The 21,816-nt window shown below is 26.6% G+C and overlaps 1 protein-coding gene across 1 annotated transcript; it reads left to right on the top strand.

Moving 5' to 3' along the window:
- Nucleotides 1–404: 404 nt before the first annotated feature.
- On the top strand, nt 405–20,960 carry LOC135924297 (uncharacterized). The gene is made up of 10 exons (XM_065459352.1): nt 405–539; nt 928–1,074; nt 3,213–3,642; nt 6,113–6,192; nt 10,293–10,497; nt 10,764–10,914; nt 18,272–18,359; nt 18,406–18,813; nt 19,355–19,442; nt 20,752–20,960. Exons 1-10 carry the CDS (start codon nt 405–407, stop codon nt 20,958–20,960), a joined length of 1,941 nt encoding a protein of 646 aa, XP_065315424.1.
- The last annotated feature ends 856 nt before the right edge of the window (nt 20,961–21,816 follow it).

Below are 21,816 nucleotides of genomic sequence, written 5' to 3'. Positions count from 1 at the left end.
AAAAAGGAAAAAATGATAATATTTGATGAAAATGAACTTAAATTAAATATATTTTAATTTAAAAGTAGTTCGTGAATTTTCCAAGCGCTACATGCGTGTTCAAAATTTTGTCGTTCATGAGTGGGTGGGTAGGTTGAGAAAAAAAACTGAGCATCTGGCATAAATGTTTTAAGAATCAGAATTTATTTCTATTTAAATACTTTTTTGAAAATTTATTCAACCTTGTTATCATTATTCATTTCAAATAATTCGAATTCAAGAATACATTACTGTTATAAATTAGTCATTAGTCTTTTTTTAAATAATTTATATCTCAAAATTTAACTATTTTTGTTTTGAATAGTGAATTAGAATTCATTTCAAGACAGCAACAAGAAAGTGTGGGTGGAGCTGGGGGTAATGTCATGGCATCAGCGGGAATCAAAGAGCTTTTATCACCTTTCAGAAATTTATCCATATTTCTCCTAGAGCTATGTGAACTCGATTACACGCTATTTTTGCCTTACATGAGCCTTTTGCCCCGATATCTTGATGGAAATGTATGCTATCATTTAAAACAATGAACCCCTTAAAAGCTACATTATTACTGAGATTCCTAAAATCTTTTTATTTATTGGCCCCCTTTTTAATATAATTAGAACTGTTTTTTCAGAGTCACTTAAAATAATTTCAATAATAAATTTTTTTTATTTGAATGACAAAAAGACGTTGAAAATAAATGTATCTATTCAAACTTTTCGATAGCATATTATTGATCATTATCAAAACATTAAGATTCTAAAAATTTAGCACTAAAAAAGATTCAATTTTCATTAAACGGGTTTTTTTACCATTCTAATAATTTTTTTTATAATGCATGTGAAATATAAATCATTTAAATTTAAAAATATTTTGAAAGAAATTATATTTAAATATTTAAAAAAACAGAGTTATTCGCTCCGAAATGCAGCTCTTTCTATAATGGGTGAAATGATAATCAAAACTAGACAAACAGCCATCGATGAAGGCATTTTGGAAGAAAAGAACGAAGATGATGAAGGCCAAACAAGGGAAACATACTTTATATATATCAAAGTTATTCACTTTCATTTTTGAAAATAAATATCAGATCTGCAAGCCCACTTAGGTTATACTCTACCCGGAACACACATCTAATAAATGCTATAATTTTGAAAGTGTCCAGAGCCGGGCTTATAAATTTTAATAAATTAAAAATCCTAGCCAGGTTAATTTTAATTAAAATTATACCAATTAGTTGGAAAATTACTTAATGAAACGTTTAATGTTACCTAGAACCCAGTTAAAAGTTTAACTGAATAAATATGTTAAATGGGATGAGCTAAGCAAATTATTTAGCAAATATAAAGGTCATTCCATTTGAAGTCAATCTTTGTATTTGTAAAAGCAAGATTGAGTAACCCTTGTAAAGAAGAATATATATATATATAAATTTAAAATCAAATTATTAATATAATCCCATTTTAATAATCTTTATTCATCCAATAATCATAATTACAATCCGTAAAGTAAAAGGTATAAACAAAATAAAAATTATAGAAAAACGTACAAGAAAATATTTAATCATCGCTCTAAAAAAATAATAATTTTCTTATAAAAATTTAAATTTACATAGTCCGTAACATTTTTTCTCCGAACTTTCCCACATAATACCATCTTTAACATATTATTTTCATAATAAAAAAATATATAAAATCTTACATAATTATATTAATTCTTCTCATTTTCATTATTCAAATTAATCATGTCATTATTCTGCTCAACAGTATTGACCACTATTTTTAAAACCAGGGGTTCGAACTAAACTCGAACCTGGAAGAAAACCCGGGTTTTTGGGAAAAAAATCTGAACCTGACCGAACCTGAACCCCTTTTATAAAATTTTCAAAACCCTGAACCAAACACGGAAGATTTATTTGAACCTGAGTTCAGTGTATTATTTAAATTAATATAAGATAGGTTCAGTGTATTGTTTAAATTAATATAAGATATTTGTATAATTGTAAATACAAATACAAATATTAATAATTTACTTGACATTTTATAATATTTTCAAATTTCCAATTAAATGAAGTGTTAATAATTAAACAACTTAATTCATTTACTCCATTTTTAAATTTTTTAAAATTTATTCTCAAAGATTCCTATTGGATTTTTAATAAATTTTAAACAATTAAATTCATTAACGCCATTAATTTTTAATTTTTAACTTATTCTCAAAGATTATTAATTAGAGGAAAATGAAAGTGAACAAGTCAAAGTTAAAATTATTATATTGAACATTGTTAATTTAAAGAAATACGTCTAAATAAAATTTTTTAAATCTATACATGACTATGCCTTGTATTTTTAACTATATTTTGCCTATAAATAAGATAAAAAATTTATTTTTTATACCAAATTTATGTCTAGTTTTTTAATTATGATTTAAATATAGAATATATTTTTTTATCAATTCAAAAATTCTTAAACCCGGGCTGAACCCGGAACCAAACCCGGGTTCTAAAATATTTCCCTAAACTGAACCCGAACCAAACCTATCTACTTTTTTTAACCTTAAACCGAACTTGAACCAAAAATTTTGCCGAATTCGCATCCCTGTTGAAAACGAATGAAATTTATAAGTTGGTTGGTTGTAATTGTAAATATTACATTAAAATTAAGCGTTCTAGCATGTCTAAACCCAGAGTTATGGGTCTTCAAAATGCAGGCCAAGCGCGATCTTGATTTGGCGATTTTCAAATTTATAAAAAATATTGTTGGAACAAATAATATATCATTTTGTATTCACTAAAATCTTCCTTTAGAAAATACAATTTTTAAATATATATCTTCATTGGTGACATATTTCTAATGAATAACTATCATAAGCCAAGCTTCTTTCATGTTAAAATGAGTCTTCCGAATATTTTATTTTTTGGTAAATTTATCCTTGAATGTTCTATTGAGTAAATTATTATTTCGCTAAATTCTAAATTAGTCTGGACTTATAATTCTAAACATTTAGCTAGACAATTTCCAAACTGATGAATTTTAGTGGGCTGTAATTCTTTCACAATTCCACTAGTTTCTATTCATTTTTTTTCAGTTAGTCTGTCATTATATTAAAAAAAATATCAAAAACGAATTGAATATATCATTTTTAAAGTTGATCTATTTCCATTTAAACGAACCTTTTTAAACAACTTTATATAGGATCATATTTACGACACAAACGCTTTCGTTAGGAGCAAATGTTTTCAAATTCTTTGCCGGATTTATTCTTCGTCCAATATGCAGGCTTTACCCCGCTCCATATTTCCCTCATTTCTGAACAAAGCCCAGGACCGACTAAACGATAAATCCAGCAACGTTAGAAAAAACGCACTTCAGTTTTTGACACTTACTCTCACCTGTAACGGTCATCTATCCATACCTTTGGATATTTTAGCAGAAAATATCAAAGTATATGAACAAAAAATCGCACAAAATTTGATGAAATGTGCCGACCTAGTTAGTTCCCATATGGTCAATCTGAAAAATAATAATGAACAGAATCTTATGACACAAATTATAGATGGACATGATAAAAACGATCTAAATATAGGTGAACAAAAGGATCTAGATCAGCATGGCGATGGAGAAGGTGATTTTAATTTTTTAAAAAATTTAAAACATTTTGAGTTCAATCCTAGTAAAAAAAATTATAATTTAATCTTAAATATATCAATAATAATCAGAGACCTGGAACAAAGACATTTTTGAGTTCATGTTCTTTTCACATTCGGGTCAAATGAATTGTTAATCTTTGTAATATCCATTATTACATCAAAGCTAAATTTGAAAATTACTTTAAGATTTTACGCACAAACAATTTAAGAAAAATTTGAAATTTCACCATGAAAGATTTTTTATGCATAAAATCATAAAAAATTTATTTATATAAATTGTTTTTTGGAATTTTAGATAAAAATTTTTATCAAAAATTTTGTTTAAGCATTCTCAAAAACACGAGATTAAAATATTTTTTATTTTGAAGATCATTTCAAACTCTGCATCTATACATTAACTTATTTTTAAAATGATTATCATTTTTGTACAATAGTTAATATAAATTTGATTATAAAAAAACTTTTATGATAAAATATTAATTTTATAATAATTAAAGACCTTAAATTTGATTTTTTAAAAAAAGGTTTTTATAATTCTAGTTAATGGGTAGCACGGCTAGGTAATAAAAAAAATATCGTGTATAATATATAAAAAAAGCATATAGATTATGCAATAAAACGCATAATCTATCGTTTAAAATCCGAGTAATGTCATGGATATTGAAATTTTTTTATATAATTTATTTATTCTTAAAATATGGCTAAAATTTTTATTTAAAACTATTTATCTAACATTAGTAATGTAATATAATTGCTACTGAGCCAAAATTTAGTTTTTGATATAAATAAAACATACATGGTTTCCCAATTAAAAAGGAAAACATTCGATCAAAAAAGGAAAAGTACCAAAGGCTTAGAAAAAATCCGATCAAAAAAGGAAAAGTGTCAAGCAAAAAAGTAAAAGGTCCAATCACAAAAGGAAAAGTACCAAAGACTTAGGAAAAAGTCTAATCAAAAAAGAAAATTCCCATGCTATTTTTTCTTTAATTTTTATTTTTCCTTCTTATTTTATTTCTAACTAATTGGGATCTCTTTAACTCATTTTTAATCTCTTAATCTTTTCTTCAATTGATTTTATAATATTTTTTGTATTTTTAAAAATAATTTATTTATTTTCCCTGTCATTTCTTCTCACTTCTCTATTTTTTTGTCAAACAATTCTTTTTCCCCTTTTTCATCTTACATAACAATTTTTTGCTTTTTTTTCATATATTTTTATTATTAAATTTTACTTCATTTTTATTTTCTCTTTGGCTATCAAATTTTTTTATTAATATTTTTTGCATATCAATTAATTCACTGAACAATTACTAAATTAAATTAATCGTTTGGTTATAATGTATCATCTTAAAATTAAATAATTAAACGATATGTAAATTAATAAAATATAACATATATTTTTATTTTTGAAATTTTAACATTTATACAACAATCATTTAATACCCATTTCATCGTAACTCAATCGATAAAATGGAGAGGGAATACAATGAAATATTTACCACCACAGGGAAGAATTAATTCGTTTTATAGAGCATGGAAAGAGGGATATCTGAGAAGAATGCAAATATTATTTTGGAAATATGGAAACCTATATTCCAAAATATAGAAGAGGGAAAATTATTAATATAAATTTTCTTATTATATATACACACATCGTAATTGTAATGAAATAATTTGATATACAAAAAATTTGATTGTAAAAAATAAAAATTAAGTTACATTTTAAAAATAAAAATATAAGGAGAAAAAAGTAAAAATTGTAAGCAATATGAAAAAAGAGAAAAAAAATTAAAAATAAAATGTTGAAAAACTAATAATTTAATAAATAGTAAAAAAAAAATTAACGATTTTCCTTTTTGAATTGAAATTTTCTTCATTTGATTGACACTTTTCCTTTTTTGATCGGACTTCCTTTTTTAGATTGGACTTGCCCTTTTTGGAGGGAAACCCAGTATATAATATGTATAAATTTTTATCGAATTGAAAGGGGTCTGCCGAAAATCTTAATCTTCTTCATGGAATGATCCCTATTCCACCGGGAATTCGGCTAAAATTTTGAATAATATTAGCATTTTAAACTGTACTCACATTTAATCGCATCAAGTCGGGCTTTTTAAAAAAAGTCGGATCGTTGTCGAGCCTTAAATATATTCCTAAAAACGAAAATAGGAAATAATGTCTTTGCTTCTTTTATTAAAATAAAATTTCTCTGGGATCATGACAAACAATTAGTGATTATTTTTTTTAGTTATTTAGTAAAACGCGTTTAATTTAACATTTTCAATTAAGAAATATCGAGACGGGTTTGAACCTAAAAATGAATTAAAAATTTCGGGTTGGTCTTTAGCCCGAAAAAAGCCCGTAAAAATTAAAATTCAGGCCTCTACTATATAATATATTTATAAATTATCGAGACAAATAATAACCAATTACTTTGATATTTAGGACACGTGATAATGGACGAAAAAATCAACGAACTTAACAAGCAGATTAAGCAGGACATGGCTAATTATGATTATATGAAGGTTTTTTGAAATTTTTGTTGCTTATCATTTTAAATTTTATTTACAATTACTTAATCTTGGCTTAATTAATTTGTTGTCAGGTGGAACTAGTTATTTTTTTAAACTCTAATATATGTATTCATGCTGAAAATTATTAATATATATGGTGAATTCCATATCAAATCAACAAAAAAAAGTCGATTTCCAACCCGACCCCCTTTAATTTTTCTTAAATTTTGTATACTGGTAGTATATACTATAACTAAGAAAAAAATGAAATTTTACCTTCCAACACTGTTTACCCGCTAAGATATGGCCGTTTAAAGCGCGGAAAAATGGTACATTTTTGACAAAATGCACCTCATTTATTTTCAAATATCTCGAGAAATAATTAAATTAGAATAATAATTTAAATTTTATTTTGTAGCTTAATAAAAGTTCTTTAAAATGACATAAAAATAAATATGATGGGCATTTTACCGCATGTGTAAAACAGGAAATGGCAATAGAAAAAAAGGTATTTTTTTCTGTAGATAGATATCACATTGCTTTATATTTGTACAAAATCCTAGACTGGGATCAACATGGGTTTAGGAGTTATCACTCTTTATATGGCGAAAATTGAACAAATTTAACATCAATATCATCATATTTTAATTTAATGAATAGTTATGAAATAATGTTAATTTAATGAATAGTTATGAAATAATGTTAATTTAAAAATTATGTCTAAATGATAGGCCCTTACTTTTTTTTATCTTTATAAAAAAAATTTGAGAGGTGGCTGGGATAATGAGCTGTTTAAAACTAGTTAAATTTTATCTCGAAATTAAAATTACTTGACAAAATAATTTTATATATTTTATTTAGCATAAAATAATCTACCAAAATTGAAATTCAACAATAAGTTTTCCCCCATATATTCAAAATTAAAAGAAAGGCTTAATATATTATTTGACGAGAATTCTATAGATTATAAAACATTCAAACAATGGATAGCAGTTTATCGAACTACCCTCAAATCACTGACAAAATCCGCTGACGAATTTGTAGATTATTTAATTGAATAATTAAACAATTTAATTCCTCATTTGTTTATAGCTTCACGATAATCATTAATTCGAAACTTTTTAAAATTTAATTTAAATGTTGGCTTGCAGACTTTTCAGAAAACTATGCATTTGTAGTGCAGAACCATACACAAGGATTTGATCAGACCAATAATCAAGCCACTATTAACTCTTTTATAATCGTGAGAACAACATAATAAAACGTTTAGTGGTTATATCAGATTGTTTAAAGCACAACGCATGTGGATTTTATTTATTTTAAAAATTGATCGTATTCTTGAAGGAAAGATTTAATAGAGTGGCTAAAATTTATTATTTTTCTGATGGAGCAATAATCAATATAAAAATAATAGATTTAATTAATCTCTACAATCATGAAAATGATTTTGGGATAAAGGCTGAGTGACATTTTTTGAAACCGCACAAGGTAAAAGTCCATGCGACATTTTGGGGGCCGTAGCTAAACAGTTAGAGCAAGCTTGCAACGTCCATATGAACATCACATATTGACAACAATAGATTTATTTAACTATGCAAGAAATAATATCTATGGGTAAATTATATATTTGTGAGCAATAATGAATATATGAACATAGAAAGTCATCTTGAAAGCAGATTTTTGAGAGCAAAAGAATTTATAACACAAAGTTCCAAGCTTTTATTCCCCTAGACGAAAACAAAAGTCATAATTTATTAAAATTCCTTGGATGATTATAATATATGATATATTTTAATTATAAATTTTTGATTGTATTATATGTCAATTTGAGGCAAATAAAGTTATAAATATTTTTAGAATTATTTTGTCAAGTAACTTTAAGACAAAATTTAACTAAAGTGTTAAACAAAGCTTATTATTCCAGCCACTTCTCAAAAATTTTGATAACGATTTTAAAAAAAGTAAGGGCCTGTCATTTAGACATAATTTTTAAATTAACATTATTTCATAACTATTCATTAAATTAAAATATGATGATATAAATGTTAAATTTGTTCAATTTTAGCCATATAAAGAGGATAACTCCTAAACCCATGTTGATCCCAGTCTAGGATTTTGTACAAATATAAAGCAATGTAATATCTATCTACAGAAAAAAAAATTTGAAAAAATACCTTTTTTTTCTATGGCCATTTCCGGTTTTCGATATTAATAAAATGTACATCATATTTATTTTTATGTCATTTTAAAGAACATAAGCTACAAAATAAATTTTAAATTATTTTTCTAACTTAATTATTTCTCGAGATATTTGAAAATAAATGAGGTGCATTTTGTCAAAAATGTACCATTTTTCCTCGCTTTAAACGGCCATATCTTAGCGGGTAAATAGTGTTGGAAGGTAAAGTTTTATTTTTTTTCTTAGTTATAGTATATACTACCAGTATACAAAATTTAAGAAAAATTGAAGGGGGTTGGGTTGAAACCTTGGTTGGTTTAATATGGAATTCACCATATCTTTATTTTAATGTTCCCATTCCTGCCAAAAAGTTTGCTCCTTTCTAAGCTTTGGAACCCTCAGGAACACCTTCCTGAAAAAATATCTATATTTATTTTTAATACACAAAATTGTATACATATTAATCCTTATAATATTAATCAATTATTGCTACATTGTGGGAGGGTGGTTGTAAATAAATTTGATGTCAAAAAAATACTTGGTTTATTTTAAACATAGATTCGTTGATCTTAAAAAAAATCTGTATTGTTGTTTTGAAATTCAAAAAGTTAAGGAACCGATCCAAAGATTTCTAATGCATTTGTGGTGATGGGGACAAACATTACGCACTTTATATCAAAATATTTGATTTTTAATAAGGGTGTACCAATACCACTTTTTTGAAGGCCGATCCGATATTAAATTATCGACCGATTACCAATCCAATATCATTTTATTTTGATCTGCTAATCGTTTTAATTTTTAATACATATAACTAGTGTTGATTTTTAAAAACATCTAAATCAGTTTTTTATCCAAAAAATATTACGCAAGCCTGAAGATTTTGCTCATAGATGGCACAAAGTTTTGCCCTATTAGTGAAATCTCGAGGCTTAGGTAATATTTTCCTGGCTAAAATATTGAGTTAGCTGTTTTTAAAAATCGGCATGAATGGAGCTATTTTGCATCACTATATACATCTACTCATCTCATTTTAATAGTATAACATCTATAACTTAGCTATATTATAGCATAAGTCATTTAAATATATTATAGTGATCTGTTAAAGTTTTATTCATGAATTTAAAAGTATAAAAAATATTTTTATTGATAAATAACTTATATTTATAATAACATTATTTAATAAGTAATAAACAATATATTATGAAATTTGAGATAAATTTTTTAAGACGCCATTTTATCGGATCAGATTGGGAAATTTGATAATATCTGCCGATAACCGATATTTAAATAGGTGAAGTATCGGCCCGATCCGATTTATCGGTACATTCCTATTTTTTAAGAATTCAGAATGAACTCATATCTGATGAGAAGAGATTTCAGATTTATTCTCGGTTTGTAGTTCCAGTATCAGATTATAAACTGGTAATAATTTACAAATTAAGCAAAATCTCCAAAAAAAATATCAGAGTTGGGTAGATTCTAAAGGCAGAAAATCAATGAGTAAAATGGGTATTATGGTGTAGGATTATCAGGCTCTCTTCCATATTTTTTATATACTATCACTACTATCTTTTATTAGGATTTCACTTAAATGTGAAAGCCTTTTATACCAAATAAAATTAATTTTTTAGTACATGGCTACAACATTGGTTGAACATAGCATAATTCCATACACACCTCCAATGTGTGTTGGTTAGTGATATGAGATGGCCCGACATTTCTTTATAAATATATTTTTTCTAAACTAATAATAAGGACTAAGGCCTGATATGGAGCTAGGGTTACTCTATATGAGTTGGTTGTAGTTAAATTTTTTTAAAAAAATTGTGATTTTTAAATTTTTTGATGCAAACATAAATTCCTATTTGATTTAAGTTAGAAGATAATACACAAAATATGATTCTTTATATATTTTATATTACATCAAAAGTTTTGCCTAGAGCACTCTACTTTAGTGACCCAAGAAATATACCCCACTGTTTTGGATACAATGATCTACTCCAAAAATCAGACAGATTGCATTGAAGCGATATCTTTTCTCGTCACTGGTTTAAAGCTGAAAATTCATCGTCTAGGGATGTTGGGAATTAAGGCGTGTTTAAATCACCTCTCATATTCTGGCAGCAACTCTAATAGTTACTTACATTTATTATGCAATGAATAATAAATTTTTATGTTTTAATTTTATAATTTTTTACTTCTTTACGATGAAAATTACTTGGATATGATTTTTAACTTTCTTTCTTTAAGTTGTTCTATATATTTTTAAGATTTCGTGTATTTCATAGAAAATTAGTATTTTTATAAGATTTAATCATTTTTAATTATGTTTAAAAAAATTAATTTAGGGACGAGTCCTCCAAATTTTTAGATATTATATTATCATTTTTTAAATATCAAGTGCAAAATAATACCAACACTGACAGTATTAAAGAGAAGGTTGTCAATACTTTTGCTAATTTATTTTTTGCCGCAACCGAGCCCAAATCAGAGCAGGATAACGATTGCGAAATAGATAACGACAACCGATGGTCAAAGAAAAGCAACAACAAGTAAAAGTATTTTATTCCATACATGATGCGTAATTTATTTTTTATTATTGATATTCGGTTCAATCTTAATGCGAGTGTGAAAGTCACCTAAGCCTTGAAGCAATAGTTAAAACTTGGCCTCCCTGCCTAATTAAATTTCAACCAAAAATGTTATAACAGGTATTAAAAAATCGCTCTATTTTATGTTGACTCGATAAATGGTTATAGTTTTTATTCGAAAAATGTCACCTCTACCTCAAGTTTTCACCTTAAAGATAACTCAATTTTGAGGAAGGAACTAATGTTTTTTAACTTATGCCTAGTTTTAGCCAAATCGGACATCAAATTATCCTATTTAGTTAGGATGTACCGATATTTTTTATCGGATCGTATCTGGCCTTTTATAGTCAAAACAATCGGTTACTTTATTTTAAATTGTTTCCTATATACAGTCTTGTTAACGCTCCTTTTTAAAAGTAGCGACTCCCGCTCCTACCTTCTCAAAAGGAGCAAACTCCCGCTACTACATATTAAAAGGAGCGCTCCCGCTCCAACTAATGGAGTGCCGCTCCATAACCGCTCCTTTGATTTTCATTTTTTTAGAAGGTACACGAAACAAAATCATATTTTTTTATCAAAACGTTTTATTTATATTATAATTAAATGATATATCAAAATATTTATAATCTTTTATTAGCTTTTAAAAGTAATAAATTTTCTAAGTGCTTCTTCCCTAAGACCTGTTTTGCGATACTAAATAGGCTGCTATCATTATTTAAAAAATATCTATCCAATATATTATTTTCATGGTAATCGATTTCATGGAATCCAAAGAAATCTTCAAAATCATTACAAGGTTCCCGTGAACTAGTTGTAGCTATTTTTCCGTCGGGTATTTGTTTCCTTAAAAAATTAATTAATCTGGCTTTTAGTTCCATATTTTTTGGATCTTTTATCCATTCCCAATTCAATTTAAATGCAGGATGGACAATCGCTGCAATTATATTATCATCATTATAAATATTTGGAAATCTGCAATAAGGTTATTTAAATAGATATAATTTATGTTTTATTATAAACCTTTTATTAATACCTCTGATGAGAGACTTTACAAGAGCTTGGCAAAACTCTAAATCTGATAATTCATTTAATTTTGAAATGAGTTTAAAAATGGTAGGACTTAGGAAACCCATGTCCATATGAAGCTCCCCTTCAAGGATTTTCAGAACTTTTTTCATAGGTTCCATAACCTAAAATTTATTTATATCACTAAGATAACGATTATATTAATATTTACTTGACTATACTCTTTAATAAATTTACGTTCTTGGGAGTTAAAACGTATAAGCCCATGGTTATCACACAACTCATCAAGGTCCTTTGGTTTTTCATCTAACATTTTATCTAGCAAAACCATAGACTCATAATACGAATTCCACCTAGTGGAATTTGGGCATATTAGATTCCTACCCAACTTTCTGATAATTTCGTCCGCCATATTTGTAGACATATTTTGTTTATTCCACAAAGATTGACACTTTTGGAATAAACTTTGAGATACTATTTGAAAGCTTCTATCCCCTAAAGCTTTCTCTATGGTGGAAATGGAAATTCGGTTTCTTCTTCTATAATCTCTAAATCCATAATATCTAAAACTATTTTTTATTATATATCTATAAAATGAATATTAATATGACTTACAAGATTTTTCAATATAAAAAGGAAAAACTGATGTTTAATGTTTCAAATGATTAGATGAAAAATCAATATAAAACTCGGCTCAACATTTAATAATGAATAAATTTAAATAAAATAAAATTTTATTTTCATTAAATTTTAATTAACAAATATTATTAATATTTAAAAAATAATATAATTTATATATTAAATTTAAAGGAGAGGAGGAGCCAGCCCTAAAAGGAGCTACTCCCGCTCCCGCTCCTCATTTTTAAAAAGGAGGGGCGCTCCAGCTTTTTTTGAAAAAATGTAGCGGCGCTCCTGAGCGCCGCTCCTTAACAAGACTGCCTATATATATAGTATTTTATAATTATGTCATTTAATTTCTAATAATATGCAATTACATTGACCTCCATAAGATATTATTAAATGTAGGAAAGTTATAATAATATATTATACAAATAACGTAACTTTTTATAATATATAATGTAACCTTTAAAATATATAAGATATTCAAATATAACATATCTTCTTTCCCACCAAGTTAAGATCGTCTATCAATCTTTTTATTTACCAAGTTTAAGTTCATCTATTAATCTTTTTGTTGGCTTTCATTCCCTTGTTGGATATCGGGATTGCCTTCCTTTTTGACTTGGTTCAATTGTTTCTACTGTTTTAGCTTCTCCTAACTTTATATTGTTATTTGTTATTATTGATTTGGTTTCAACTGGTTCTTCCCTTATTCGTAGTTGGTCTGCATGTTTTCGTACTATTTTATCTTTTTCTTTTACGTTATACGAGAATTTTGCTTGTTGATTTATTATTTTTCCTTCATGCCATCCTTTTTCAAGTGGGGTTTTTATCCAAACTAATTCGTTTTCTCCAGAATATCTATGTAGGCCTTTGTTTAACTTGTCGGGTTTTACTAAAGAGGTTTCTAATTTTTCAGTAATTGAAGGTTTCACCCAGTCCAATAAAGTATTTAGCCTTCTCCCCATAAATAGTTTGGCAGGTATTCGGCCCGGTGAAGAGTGTTTGGAATTTCTATACGCAAATAATACTTCATTTAGGCATTTTTCCCCTTGTTTGTTCTCTATTTGCGAAATACCGATTTTTGAAAGTTTGTATGCATCTTTCTACTAATCCATTACTTCTCGGATGGTATGGTGTAGTTTTTATATGTTGTATAATTCTTCTTTTTACACCATTTATAAAATTCATTTGAAATAAATTGTGGACCATTGTCCATGACAATTTGACGTGGAATACCATATTGGATAAGCCATTTTTCTAATCTATTTATTAAATTTTTACTTGTTGTATCTTTGATTCTATTGATCTCTATCCATTTTGAATATGCATCGATTCCTACCAGCCAATAAAATCCGTCCAGGTATACAGCAACTCTTGATATATCTCTGCGATGTTTTTGACACCCAATACAGCGGTTAACTAATTTTTCGACATCTTTATCTAATTGTTCCCACCATATATAATGTCTCGTAATGGATTTCATTGATGTAATACCCGGATGTCTTGTATGTAATATCTGTAAAACTCGTTTTTGTAGTGAGTAAGGAATGATTAATCGACCATTCCAAAATAAAATACCGTCATCATTTTCTATTTCATCTATTCTTGTTCTAGTAGCTTGTAATTCTGGTGCTTGATTTTGTATATTTATAATATTTATTAATATTTTTACTCTTCTTAAAATTGGATCCTTCGCAGTTTCATCTCTAAGTTCTTTTCTTAATAGAGTTAATGTGTCATAAGTAAGATTTCATATATATTTCACTGTTTTATTTTCGCTTGTTATTTTATCATCATTTTTCTCTATTGGGTTTCGCGATAATGCATCTGCAATTACCATTCTTGTATATTATATAATTATCATATGCCGATAATTTATAAGCCCAGCGTAATAATCTTTGGTTTGTTAAGGAGCTTAAATCTCTGTTTTCACCATATATTTTTATTAACGGTTTGTGGTCCATTCGTATTTTAAATTTTCGTCCATACCAATAGTTATGAAATTTTTCTACACCGTTTACTATGGCTTTGGCTTTGTCGAATAATTCTTTTCACCATCTTGTAAAGTTCTCGAGGTGTAAGCTATTGGGTATTCGTTACCATTATCATATTTTTGCATGAGTACAGCTCCAAAATCCTTGGTTAGATGCATCTGTTTCTAGTATTAACTCAAGATCCGGTTTAAAACTGTATAGTATTTTGTTATATTACTATTCCTTTTGCTTTTTCAAATAATGCATCATCTTTTTTAGTCCATTTCCATTTAACATTTTTACAAGTTTTATTATGTAATTCAGCTATGATTCCATGTAAGTTTGGTATGAACCGTGTATAATAATTTAATATACCTAAAAATGATTTTATGTCATGTCTATCTTTTGGAGTTGGATATTTTTTTATTTCTATTATTTTATTTTTATCTGGGTATATTCCATTTTTATCTATTATGTATCCTAAATATGATACTTTTTCTTTCATAAAATTTATTTCACTTGTTTTGACTTTTAATCCCGCATTTTGTAATTTTTTGAGGACTTGTTTTATATTCTCTATATGTTCAGTATCATTTTTCCCTGTGATTATAACATAATCTAAATAAACTGCTGTATCTTTACAATCAGCCAGTAAATGGTCCATTTATCGTTGAAATATTATTGGGGCTGTAACTATACCAAAAAGTAATCGTAAATAGCGGTAGTATCCATTTGGTGTTACCATTGTTAATAATTCTTGCTATTCATCTTCAATGCTCATTTGTAGATATGCATCTTTGAGATCTAATGTTGTATATTTATTTCCATTAGCAATTTTTACGATTAATACTTCAAACATTGGTAGAATGTGATAGTCTTTTAGTAGAAATTTATTTAATGTTACTTTGAAATCTCCACATAATCGTGGTTCACCTGAAGTTTTACGTACCACTACCATTGGAGTAATCCAGGTTACTCTTGTTGTTGATGGATCTATTTTCTTTATTATATTATTTTCTTCCAAACGTTTCATTTCAATTTTAAAGGCAACAGTGCTCTTCTAGCTGGCAGTGCAATTGGTTTTGTATTTTCTTCCAATTGTAGTTACTGGTTTGACTTTTTTATTAATCCTAATTTATTATCAAACACTAGCGAATTCTTCATATAGTTTGTCAATATTCACGTTACCATTATCATTATATTTATATCTATTGTTGATCATATTGATTTTTACATTTGTTGGTAATGATAAGTCAAATTCTATAATCAACGGAAATCCAAAGAGGGCTGCTTCATTTGTTTTTGTAACTAATAACGGAAACCATTTTATTTTATCATCTTATTGCACTTTTACATAAGCTTCGCCCATAATTTTTATTCTATTATTTCCATATGTAGTTGGAGCTTTAGCCATTCTAAGTTTTGGCCTCCCAATTTTATTTCATATTGTTGCATTAATAATGTTTACTGCTGAACCCGTATCATATTCCATTTTAATTTCGTGGTTGTTTATTAATACCGTAATTGTTGGGTGCTGTCCATATTTGTAGATTTTTCTTATTGAGAAATCTGAATCGTCGTCATTATTATTGTAATTTGTATCGTAAATTTTTTCTCTAGTTTTACAACACACCGCAAAGTGGTTTGGTTTCTTACATTTGCTGCACATTTTTCCGTATGCTGGACAATTTATAATAGCATGAAACCGATTACAAAAATAGCACGGTTTTCTCGTATTATTATTATTATTTGTGTGGTAGTTATTATACCCTTGCACTGGTTCTCTTTTTACATATGTTTTATTATCATTATAGTGCCGTTTATCATTATTATTATACTGCCGATTATTTTTATCATTTTGATTTAATCGTTTATTATTATCATTTTGTTTATTCGTCTCTTTGATTTTATAAACCATTTTAGTAGTATTATTATTTCTAAGTCAGCCCGTTCCATCGCTAAAGCCATTTCTACAACTTTGTTTAAGCTTAACGGTTGGTCTTCGTCTTTAGTATCTGGGTATCTTAAACGTAGTTCTTTATCTAGTTGTGACATCTTTAGTCCGGCGATTAATTGAGCGCGAATTCTTAGTTCTACATTATCTTCAAAATCGCATCTTCGGGCTAGCTCCTTTATATTTTTTAAATAGCTCATTACGGATTCAGTAGGGCCACGACTTAATCTAATGAAATCAATTCAAGATGCCAAAACAGTTCTTTCATCTTTATAAAGTTGTTTTGCAATTTTGTATATGTCTGTCCATCCTACATCCTCCATTTTCCTAGGATAGAGTAATTTTTTTATATCAGTTATAATATTTATTCCTCCATAAGCTAAATATTTTTTTTTAAGTGGCGTCTGTTTGAGGAATATTTTTCACATTCAGTATGTATTTTATATAATCAATGTAGTCATTGAGAACAATCTTCTTTTTTATAATCCTGTAAAACTATTTTATCCATAATTTCTAAAATATATTATTTATTTATTTTTATAAACAGGAAATTTTTTTTTATAATTCTATATTATTATTAAACTTGACCGAAAACCGCGCGACTTTTTTTATTTAACTCGTCGCCATTTTTTATAGTCAAAACAATCAGTTACTTTATTTTAAATTGTTACCTATATATATAGTATTTTATTTATGTCATTTAACTTCTAATAATATGCAATTACATTGATCTCCATAAGATATTATTAAATGTAGGAAAGTTATAATAATATATTATACAAATAACGTAACCTTTTAAAATATAAAACATAACCTTTAAATTATATAGGATATTCAAATATAACATGGCAGATATTTCATCCATTTTAAAATATCGGTTATCGACCAATATTATAAAATTTTCCGATCCGATACGATATAAAATGACGTCTTTACAAAAATAAAAATTTTAAAAAAAGTTATATCTAAAATCATTTATTTTTATGAATAAAATCGAATTTTTATGTATATTTTTTTAATAATAATAATTAATGATCATTCTGTCCTATTGTTATTTTTTTTGCACATTCGGTTTATAAAAGTGTGCGATAATTTCATCAGAAATTGTTTTTAGTGAAGCTGGTGATATTGACAGTTACCATAGCTGCAGGCTGACCTCTGGTAAATTGGAAATTTTGGTATTTCTAAAAAGAAATCTTCGATATATTAATGTTAAATATTATTTTAAATATTTATTTCAAATTTCATAATATATTTATTTATTACTTATTATATAAAAGTGATTTAACAATAAAGATATTTTATATACTTTTAGTATTGCAATTGAATTGAATATAAAATATAACTAATCATGAAATAAGTTATGGTATAGTTAAATTATAGATGTTATACTAATAAAAAGTATATTAAAAATTAAAACCATTGGTATCTTTACAGAATACAAAATTTGATATGATATCGGATCAGGCTCCAAAAAGTGGTATCGGTACACCTCTACTATTTAGGATATATGAACTTGCTTTGTTAATTATTTTTTCATAAAAAAAAGGTTATATTACATTTATAAACATGATAGTTTAGGGGTCTGGACGCGAATTTTTTTGGGCAACCAAAATTAAAATAAAAATACATTTTATTTTGCTTTTGGTTGAGTAAAAATTTTTCGCTTTTGTTAGAATAATATAGTACTTAACGCATTTTTTCTCTTCAAACCATCTTATAAAAATATTATTAAATTTAGAACCGCTCCTAGCAAGGACATTCTGAATAACTTTTTGGACTTTCTCGAACACCTGGATGACAACGAAATGATATCCTTTGAAGAATTGGTTAGTTTTTAGTATATAATATTTATATTTTATTTCTACCCATTAGGTCAAAGAATTTCTGAAACTAGAACTATTTCCCAATGACTTTCCATCCCTGCTCATGCAAAAATCTAAAATGATATCCAATAACCTAAAACGTCATAATCCCCTACAAGATGTTGAACAAAGCAATTATTCTAATGATAAAACCTTGCTCAACACTACCACCAAAGTGGAATATTCCCGATTGATAAATACCTTTAAATCGCTCATAGAATTTATTAGAATGTTGGAGTTGGGCTCACAAGATATTGATAACAGTTTGTGTTGGAACAACATGGAAACATTAATTCACCTAGGATTGGATGACTACAATGAAATAGATAGACCTGATACAGATGACAATGGAACTAACGTTCTCAATCGGGCAAGAATTTTGTGCACAGCTATGATCAAATTAAGAAGGGAAACTAAGGTATTTATTTATAAGTCTCTTATTGGTATTTAATTTGGGCATCTCCAAAATATGTACAATCTGTTCCCGAGATTATTCTCGATATTCTTTTCCTTTGTTTTTATAATTTAAATGAAATTCTTCTATGTACAAGGTCATAAACTTTTTTAAATTCTAGAATAATCGTTTATCATTCTAATTTATCTACTCCCTATGAGTATGACATATAAACATGTAAATACCTCTAAAATTTTCTTTGTAATAAAAATGAAATATCCTTATCTGCCAATATTATAAAATAAATTGAGAAAAATAATCTCTTTCATCATTTAGATATATTTTTAATATTCATATAATATTATTGATATGTATTGAATTGTTATTTTGTATTTTTTGTAACATGTTTATTTTCATTATTATATTATCATATGAATTTGAATAAGAGAAAAAGAACATATTATATTGATACGAAATAAAAGAAAAAGAATTTCAAGAATTATTAGTTGACTTATATTTCTATTACTACTTACAATACATTACAATTATTATATTTTCTTCTTAGATCTTAGAAGGCAAAGTAATCTGCAAGGCACGGCGATTGCCCACAACCCATATTATGTTTACCAAAATGATTAATTTACTCATTTCAAGTAGAAAATAATTTATTTTTGTATACTTTTTAATATGCATTCATATGATTTAACTATCCTCATATTGCTACTCAAGAGGCGGTGGTATTTTGTATTATAAAATTCCTAAACCTATTATTGTTTCCCAAATATTTTATACATTTCACATATCATTATCAAGATTATATTTAAATTAAATTGTATAGGATCTTGCAATTAAAGTGAAATATTTAATAAAAAACTTTCTCATTAAATAAAAATACTTAATTAATTAACATCAAATATGTTTTTTATACATTTATATTATAAATTGGGAAAAGTCGATCCTTTACATTAAAAAGCGCGACATCTGGTCTTTTAAATTAAGACGTTCATTACTTGTACGAAGGAGAGAGAAAGCTTTTGGAATTTTGAAAAAAATGGCCAATTCTATAGGATTTGAAAAAGAAACAATTTTGCTTTGGTTTAGATGTCTTTATTTTGTTTTTAAATATCAAAAAATTGTTTTAGTTCTCCTTTATAGGAAGTCTTTGTCATTTTGATCTAGAGATATAGGATCGTCCTAATATTCTAATTTACGATAGCTATAAATAACTGTATTAAGTTTTAATTAGAGGGAGACTAGATACTTTAATTTGATTGTCTATTTGTAATATACACATAAATAATTTTTTTTAAACTTAGTAACATTAATCCCTTCCTAACAGGAATCTCATTCCTTTCGAATTGTTCATACTGAATTTTCGTGGCCCAAAAGTTCACTTTGGCATACTTAAAAAAAATTCTGATAGGATTGGACCCTATTTTTAAGTCGGGTATTTAGAATTGCACATGTAAAAAATAAATCGCTCTTTGGATTAAAAAAAATTGGGAGTGCTCTACTTTATGTATAGCGTGTAGTAAACAAGATTTTGTACCTAAAAATAAAAGAAAATTAAATACAAATTCTAATTTCTTTATTAAAATATATAAAAATTAATCAATTATAAATTAACATAAAAGGAAAAATTAAAAGAAAAATAATATAAGAAAAAGTAAAAAATTTTAGAAATTATTTGTGTAAAATAAAAAAGTGGATAACTTTAATTGTTAAACACTTAAAGTATGAAATATATTTATCACGCGTTTTCATCTCATTTACATAGACTGGGATCTAAATAATAACTTAATAATTTTAATAAAACATTATATTTGTTTGAATATTATCATAATTTGAATAATGCATTTTTTTTGTATCGCAATAATACAACATAGCGTTTGCCAAAAAATTTTGAACTCATTTGCATATTTAATTTATGATTTCATTTTAAAAAAATATTGCCTTTTTAAGAATTCGACACTGAGACGGAAAAGAATGATTACTGGAGTCCATTAGCTCAGGTTGTTATTGAATTAATATATTCCTTGTGCGAAAATCCCGAATTTTTATGTCACAAAATATTGTCAACCTTAACGGTCATATATTTTCCCAAGAGGAATGGCGAAATTATAATTAAAGGTTTACTTATTTTTAATGAAATATTATACCATATATGGTGAAATTTTCACAGACAGTTTTAATAAGTATTTATTATATTTTTTCTATAGACGAACCAATATCTCTTTATTAAGTCTACCCTTCCAAGGGGCGGACGATGCTGCAACCTCGAGGTCATTTTTTATAGCGGCCTTATTCCCCATACCCCCATTTAACGGGTTTTCAGCCAGCTTTTGCCCTGCCTTTGGCCAGATTCTCTTAAATGGCTTCCTTGAATTCATGATTTTTATTACTTCTTATTTTTGAAAATAAGTTCAAACGATTTACATTTTATAAAAATAAAATAGTATGACACAATAATCATATATTTTATTTTTTAAAATTGCATATATTAAAAAATATTCATTGCACAATTTTATATTAGATTTACAACAATATCGAACTATAAAATCAAATCATACATCACATATTAAATATAAAATCAATTAATTACACATAAAATATTTGCAATTATACAATATTGCACAGAGAATAAAATTGCTGCACTTATAAAATCAGACACTGATCATATTGTAAATAGATTTAAATAAAAGCATTAAGATAATATATAATTTTTACATTAATAAATCTCTCATTTAAACCTTTGCGCAAATAAACAAGAATATCTTCTAATTCAATCTGCGCTAATAGTTCTCGTTCAACTGACATCATTAAAAACGCTTTTAATTATTCTTGGCCTATATTGGCTCTCTGCCTATTTTTTATAATTTTTAATTAAATGTTCTCTCACAATTAACCTGCGTAAATGACAAAGTTAAAATGTATTCATATGCTAAAATTAAATTAGTGCATGCACACACATTTTAAACAATGTTACATTTATTATCACACTCTGAGCTATTATATTGTAATATTCCA

This window comes from Gordionus sp. m RMFG-2023, chromosome 2, assembly GCF_954871325.1.
Source record: "Gordionus sp. m RMFG-2023 chromosome 2, tfGorSpeb1-WG-v2, whole genome shotgun sequence".
Lineage (NCBI taxonomy): Eukaryota > Metazoa > Nematomorpha > Gordioida > Chordodea > Parachordodidae > Gordionus > Gordionus sp. m RMFG-2023.
Note: the sequence above shows the minus strand (reverse complement) of the source record. Positions and strands in the feature narration are given on the sequence as shown.

Bases quoted from the DNA above. Each gene is read 5' to 3' on its own strand.
- LOC135924297 (XM_065459352.1), top strand. From the start codon at position 405: ATGGCATCAGCGGGAATCAAAGAGCTTTTATCACCTTTCAGAAATTTA. The intron at 18,360-18,405 runs GTTAGTTTTTAG...TCTACCCATTAG, and splicing joins TGATATCCTTTGAAGAATTG to GTCAAAGAATTTCTGAAACT. The intron at 19,443-20,751 runs GTAGAAAATAAT...TGCCTTTTTAAG, and splicing joins GATTAATTTACTCATTTCAA to AATTCGACACTGAGACGGAA.